The following is a 7,254-nucleotide window of genomic DNA, read 5'->3' as shown; positions in this document are numbered from 1 at the left end:
AGGAGAGGAGAGGAGAGGAGAGGAGAGGAGAGGAGAGGAGAGGAGAGAGGGAAGGAGCAAGGAAAGAAGGAACAAAGAAACAAAGAATTGAGAAAAGCAGTAGCTATTTTGGAACTTGAAAGCAATTAGTCAATTATTAGACACATCCACATTTGTTTCTGTGGTTTCTTCATCCTCTAATACACTCATCCTCTAATACAAAAGAAACTTAAACTGAAAATTACTTACACTAGGTCCTGGGGGTCCAGGAGGGCCAGGTGGTCCTCTTTTCCCAGGGTCCCCCTAGGTCATTTACAGACATAGTAGTTACACAAGGTTCAGAACACAGAACATTAAACCAGTAAGAGAATGGCATCACTCAAAAGTCTAGCGGAACTCACGTAGCCATCAGCCTGCCACCAAACCCAAATGAAGGAATTCTGGCCTCACCAAGGTAGAAAACAAACCCAAAAAGACACAGGGGGAAACATAAACTAACTATCCATAGGATAATAACTCTACCCACTTGAAACACAAACCAGAAACCCCATGTGCTGTTCCAGTTGGTCTACAGTTGATCTAGACTAGCCAGTGATACTAGTGTCCTTCAGACAACTAAAGCAAAAGAGAACTTGTGTTCAGCCTGAAGCTGAGAATGGAAGATCCATCTCTACAAATCTGTGTCTTCCTTCTGCAGTCTACCTACCCTGATCTGTCACTGGATGCTTGCAACGAACAGTAAAGCAAAGATAGCTAAATTCAAATAAGCCGTTCAGATGAAAGCAGGTTCAAGTTACTCTTGAGGGTTTACTATTGGCACTTTTTCCTTCTTACTCTTCTACATAAAAAATCAGGAGCAGCATAGTTATTCTAAATATATGATCATCCGTATTCATTCACTCATAGCATATATGTAGGTAACTTTGCAACAGGACACATACAGAAGAAAGATACCTGTGATCTGACCCCTTTCCTCAATGCGCTCATAATTTCGTACCTTTTCATAACATCAGTGCTTCAACATATTTAAATGTTTACAGAATATCACATGAAACACCTGTTATCAACAATTTTCTCAATCAAGTTCACTTCCTTCCTGTTTAATTATAATTAAATTCTGATTATAATTGAACGTATCCACTTTAAATAGGCATAGTGATAACTGAGCGCTATTGTTTAATTTCATCAAATATTTTAACACAAAAGCCACTGGATCCCAATCCTACATGAGTGTATAACAATGGATGATATCCCCTAATTTGAAACTCAACCTGGAAGTTAGGAAGCAATGCTTAGCTGAGATAAAATTCATCTACACTCTTCGGCATTTCTAGAGGAGGTGGACAGTGGGATGATCTGCCTTCACCACTAGCATCTGCTTTCAAATTAGCAAACGTCAATCAAAATGCACCAGGGTACTTACAATAGGGCCTACACGGCCAAGTTCTCCAGGAAGTCCTGTGGTCCCAGGAGGACCCTGAAGTCAATAAATCAAAGGGATAAGCTGATTAATTCATATGTTTACAGTCTATCATAAATGCTATTAAAGATGATAAATAATAGAATTATCTATCTTTGCTAGTGTTTGGCTTGCAGTGAGACAATAATTCATGTAAAGAAACTTTTATTATCTAACAGGAAACATAGATTTCCTAAATTTGTAATTTTCCTGTTTTGTGTCCATATTTGGCAGAATAGGAGCCTTGTCATTGGGAGTTATGTAACATCATATAGACAAGTCTATAAGCCCCACTGGTTAAAGTAGCATACAGGGTTGGGTTAGACTTTTAGAAATAGAATCTTTTCTAGAATGTGTAAAAATAAACAATACTTACAGGGGGTCCTGGAATACCACGGCCCTAAAAGGTCAAAATAAGAATAGTTATGGCTTGTGGTTTAAATGTCATAGAAACATAGTCAGAGACATGGCTCCGCTCACAGGATCTGACACTCTCCCACTGTGTAAGTAGACACTGGTGCTCATGGAAAGAAAGCCCTGGATAGAGAGAGCAAAGTCACTCTGCCTCAGACGAAGCCAGAAGTTTGTTTCTGATCCTCAAGCCTTCCTTTGATTCTATGCTGCCCAGTACTGTCTTGCTAAGGATTTTAAACAGAAATTCAAAGTAGAGAATCCATGTGTGCTCACCCTCACGCACAGAAGTGAAGAAGCTGTTTACACTCAGCCTCACTCAGTGAGGCATATCATAACCAAATCATTGAAAGATTATCTTCATCTGTATGAGAAATCTACCTTAACGACAACACAGCTTTATGGCTTATAATAAATGATATTTAGATATTTCCCCCAAACAAGTCATAGGCACAGAGAGGCAAAGAGGTCATTTTTTTCCAGAGATATATCCTCTTTGGACTAGAGAGATGGCTCTTTGGTTATGAATGCTGAGTGCCCCCAGAGAGGACATGAGTTCTGTTTCTAGCACTGATATCAAGTGGCTTACACTACCTGCACTAGAAATTCCAGGGAATACAAAGCTCTGTCTTCCAAGGCACTTACATAATACACATGAACTCATGTAGGCTCTTACATATATAAATAAAAAATAAATTATTAAAATAAATGTATTTCTCTTTTAATAGGTATGGTTATATTTCCACACGAGAAGTATAATAGATATTTATTAACTTGGTATCATTCCTGAAATAACTTCTGATGGGATCTTTATGGAATGTTCTATTTAGTTTTTAAAACTCCTCATTTTACCTCCTTTTCCTCTGTCCTTCATTTCCCATGTTCTTAACAGAATATACACAATTACGGGGTTGAAGCCACATCTTGCTTATCCATCCCATCTCGAGTCCCAACACAGAGAGTACTATACAACAAACTCCAACAAGCAGGAAAACAAGTATAACTGATATGGTAAATGAAGTCAGTCTCAGAAAGTGTTTTAGTTAGGGTATCTAGTACTGAGACAGAACACAAAAACCAAAAAGGCAAGTTAGGGAGGGAAGGGTTTATTCAGTGTACAATCTCACATTGCTGTTCATCAACAAAGGACGTCAGGACAGGAACTCAAACAAGGAAAAAACTGGGCAGGAACTGATGCAGAAGCCATGGAGGGGAGCTGCTTACTGGTTTGTTTTTTTCTTGGTTTGTTTCTCTTGGTTAAAAGCAGGTTCAGCCTGCTTTCTTATAGAAACCAGGACAACCAGCCCAGGGGTGGCAGCACCCACCATGAGCTGGACCTTCCCCATCAATCACTAATTGAAAAAATGCCTTACAGCTGGATCTCATGGAGGCATTTCCTCAACTGAGGCTCCTTCCTCTCTGATGACTCTAGCTTGTGTCAAGGTGATAAACAAAACCAGCCAGTACAGAAAGACAAGCATCAGGGTTTTTTGTTTTATTTTTAAGTTATGAATCCTAGATTTTATATAGATCCATGCAATCATGTTTGTATACATGATCTAAAAGCAGAATCATAACTCTCTTGGGAGCCAATAGAAAGGGAAGGGTGGGTGATAGAAAGCAAAATGGCGGGTCAAGAGGGAAGAGGACACAGAATAATGACAACAGCAAAGAGGGCCAAGAGCAAGCAAGAAAGGAGAAGCAAGGCTAGAAAGCGCACACACACACACACATGCACACACACACACACACGCATACACACACACTTATACATACACAGATAACACTACACTTCCTTGCTGAGCAACGCAGAGTCAAGGTGAGTAGTGCAACAGCTCATTGGTTGAAGTTTTATCAGGTATATATATAGCTGTGAGTGTCGTGATGCATGACAGAGATTTAAATTACTAGACCATATTTAGATGGTTGCTATTCTTGCTCAAGGTATGTTTTCTGGTATTGAGATAGAACCAGAAGCTGCAGCTAGGCAATGTGGCTCACATCTGTAATCCCAACCCTCAGGAGGCTGAGGCAGAAGGATAATTGTGAGACTGAACCCATCCTGGACTACATGGTAAACTATAGGTCAGCCTGGGCTAGAGGATATGACTCTTTCTGTCTCAAAATTGAACTACATTAAGAAATCTCACCCAACATGGGCGTGAATTTTATCCCATACATTTAAACTTTTCTACTCACAATAGGTACACATATATATATACCTGCTATATATACGTACATACCGAATGAGTCATATGCCCTTTGCCGTGTGTATATTACGTAGAAAACTGCATTACATTTTTCTTCACAATGGCAGGGTTTTACATAAAAATGGATTTTCGGTTTTGCTGCTTTACTGCTTGTAATACTTACTGGAAATCCACGAGACCCAGGAACACCAGGTTCTCCCTAAAAATAAATAAAAATGCCTTCACTGGAGTATTTGTAGCATATGTAGTTTTCGATCACAGATATGGATATATGCAAATTGAATAGATATCAACTACAGATAGAAATCATTAGTACAGTCCACCTGATGCTCAATGTTTTAGTTGATTTTGAAAATCAAACATCTTTCTTTAGGGATATTTTTGTTGGTATTTGAGAACACAATATAAGTAACACCAGGTGGCTAACTTACCTTTTGTCCCCTTGGTCCAACGGAGCCAGGGGATCCATCAGGTCCTGTTAATCCCTAATGAAGCAAGAAAATAGTGTCAGCGTTATTGTAACAGCCCTAGAAAAACCACTGGGCAGAAAGTTTTTAATTTTAGCAGTTACGTGTAGGTTGGCCACCCATGGATAATGCAAGTATTTGTAAAGTAATACTTCATGATAGATCCTTCTTTTCAAACATTTACCATGGCCTCTGCTTTTGACTTCTCTTCTGTTGAAAATTTGACAATTTGATAACTGCACTGTCACAGGTTCAGCAATTTAGTGGGATTTTTAAATCTCTGCTTTGATAAAAATACAATGTAATAGTTACAGTGTTCTCCAGTTGAATCTGATGGACATTGACTCCGCCCATTTGCCAGATTTATGTATCTACTTTACTTCACCTATAAAATAAAAATAGTATGTGTCTTTCTGGATATGGGGCAACAATGTCTTGAAAGCTAATGCAATGTTTTCTTAATGTGAAATAAATACAAATAATTTTAAATCCTCCAGCCATTTTCTAGCAATGTAATAACTTAGTGAAGAATATTAACTTTTAAGTTAAAAAACTACGTGAAAGCATGCATTTTCCTTAGTAAAAACATGTAACAATGTGCACTGCCTGCTATACATAACTTAAGCCTAGCATATATGTCTGCCATCATATCTCATGCTAAGATGTATTAAATATATTTTATATCCATTTTATCATTTCTATTAATACTTATTTCATCTTCTTCTTCAATAAAAGGCAGATATGGAGCCATGACAACAAACCAAATCTGGATATTAACCACAGCGTGACACTTCTTTGCCTCCTCAGATTTCTTCAGTGTCTGGCCATTTTCATGAACACTGACCTTTTAGAATAATGTCTTAACCAACTACTCCTGTTGTGAAACATCTCTGAGGGATGTAGGTTTTGACCATTCCAAACATGAAAAGCATTTAACATTACGCCTGTATGGCATCACATAGTTTAACGACAACCCCTATACATAATTGCCCCACTTCTCCCTGTCTCATTTGGGTCCTGTAAGAATAAAATACTATTTACAGAGCTTTCTGAGCATCCTGAAACAAACAGCACCTGCAATCATCCACCTATTGATTATTATCCATAATAGTAACATCATTGCCCTGTGGGTACAAGGCTTATAGGCAGGCTCTGGCATCTCTATTCTGTATGACCACAAAAGAAAAGAAGATTCAGCTTTGATAGGTGGAGATAGGAGGGTCTGGAGGATAGGTGAACACACACACAGCATGCACAATTTTCAAAATCCAATTTGCAATAAAACTCTCTAAATCTAATTTCAAAGATATTACAGAGCAGAAATCTCTCCATTGGCAGGGAGAATTGCCTTCATATGAGTGTTTATGCAGACAGAGCTCCATATAGAATAATATTGGAGCCGCGCTGTGAGCCTTCCCACCCCCATTTGTCAGGGAATACCCGTCCTTGCCGCTGTATCTTGTTTCCTGCCAGCAGCCCAGCAGCCCAGCTGAGGACAAGGTACACCACTAGAAGCATGGCTGTAATACAAACCTACCAAAAATCCATTGCACATGGGAAACGTGGTCCCTCTCTTGGATTCTGACAAACAACACCTCCACCAGCCATTTTATTAAACATCACCAAAAAGATAAAGTTTCTCAGAGAAACTAAGAGCAGAAGACAGAGATTTGGAGATCAAGGTCCCTGAGTTCACCGTCAAAACAGCTCTTCAAGGCTTTCCTAATGTGTTTTCCTCCTCGGGCTCTGTGTAGAGTGGGTCGTATGCACTCTGAGGAGGTGACTACTCACTGTTCTCAAAATGTCCTTTCTCAGTTACAGTGAAAGGCTTTAACATCATCTCAATGAGAGGGGAGAAAGGAAACTCCCCAGCTGCAGAAGTCACAAGTGGCTTTGATTCAAAGGTTGAAGATGATACATTAAATTACATACACACAATCATTGAATGTCAATTGTAAGCCATTTTCAACACTTACTGTCTTATGTATTATTCTTCCTAGTTGGTAACGTAGGGAATAAAACATCCACTATCACTCTTTTCTTCTATTCTTCCCAACCACTCATCTATTAAAATGATGAGACCCAGCACAATCGGGTGAAATGACCATAGATGGATTAAGATCCTCATCGGTATCTCCTGGAGGGTAGACCTGAGTTGCCCAAAATGTATTCAATAAATACAAGTCTCTGCGGTCCTAGCAGCTACATAACTCTGGATCTCCAAGGAAATTATTTGTCCTTATAATTTTTTCATTTTCCTTTTTATGGGAAATAACATTAAAATGATCTACTTTCTAGGTTATGGTAAAGCCAAAGGGAGTAATATCTGAGGCACTGCTTGAGGGAAATACTCCAAGCATATGAAAAGGCCACAGCTACGTTCTAGCACATCTAAGGAATGCTAAAACCCTGGCACATGCAATGGGGTTTCTTCCTTTTCCAACCTCTCTTTCCCTCTGACTTTTGCTTCCTTCTTCTTACATCCTGGGTTTCTTCTTATGGACCATTTCAGGGTCAAAGGTGATGACCTAAGAAGCTTTTTACAGCTTCTGATATTGTGTTGTCATTTTTGCACTACAGGGCTATCAATACAGACAAAGAAGAACCTTGTAATTGCTTTCCTGTTCTACTACAAAATTCAGAGTCCACTCATGTGTTTATCCAAATGGGAACATAATGTTAAGAAAGAAAGAAAGAAAGAAAGAAAGAAAGAAAGAAAGAAAGAAAG

General features: G+C 38.9%; 1 protein-coding gene across 2 annotated transcripts in view; it reads right to left on the bottom strand.

Moving 5' to 3' along the window:
• Col9a1 (collagen type IX alpha 1 chain) overlaps positions 1–7,254 on the bottom strand; it is a 78,754-nt gene that overhangs the window by 48,056 nt on the left and 23,444 nt on the right. For both annotated transcript variants that reach the window (XM_028767242.1, XM_028767243.1), the window contains 5 exons: positions 4,491–4,544; positions 4,223–4,258; positions 1,815–1,838; positions 1,403–1,456; positions 229–282 (listed from right to left, as the gene is read on the bottom strand). In XM_028767242.1, the coding sequence (XP_028623075.1) occupies positions 229–282; positions 1,403–1,456; positions 1,815–1,838; positions 4,223–4,258; positions 4,491–4,544 (222 nt within the window). The remainder of the gene's footprint in view (positions 1–228; positions 283–1,402; positions 1,457–1,814; positions 1,839–4,222; positions 4,259–4,490; positions 4,545–7,254) is intronic.

This window comes from Grammomys surdaster, unplaced genomic scaffold (genome assembly GCF_004785775.1).
Source record: "Grammomys surdaster isolate TR1022 unplaced genomic scaffold, NIH_TR_1.0 171, whole genome shotgun sequence".
NCBI classification, from domain to species: Eukaryota; Metazoa; Chordata; class Mammalia; order Rodentia; family Muridae; genus Grammomys; species Grammomys surdaster.
Note: the sequence above shows the minus strand (reverse complement) of the source record. Positions and strands in the feature narration are given on the sequence as shown.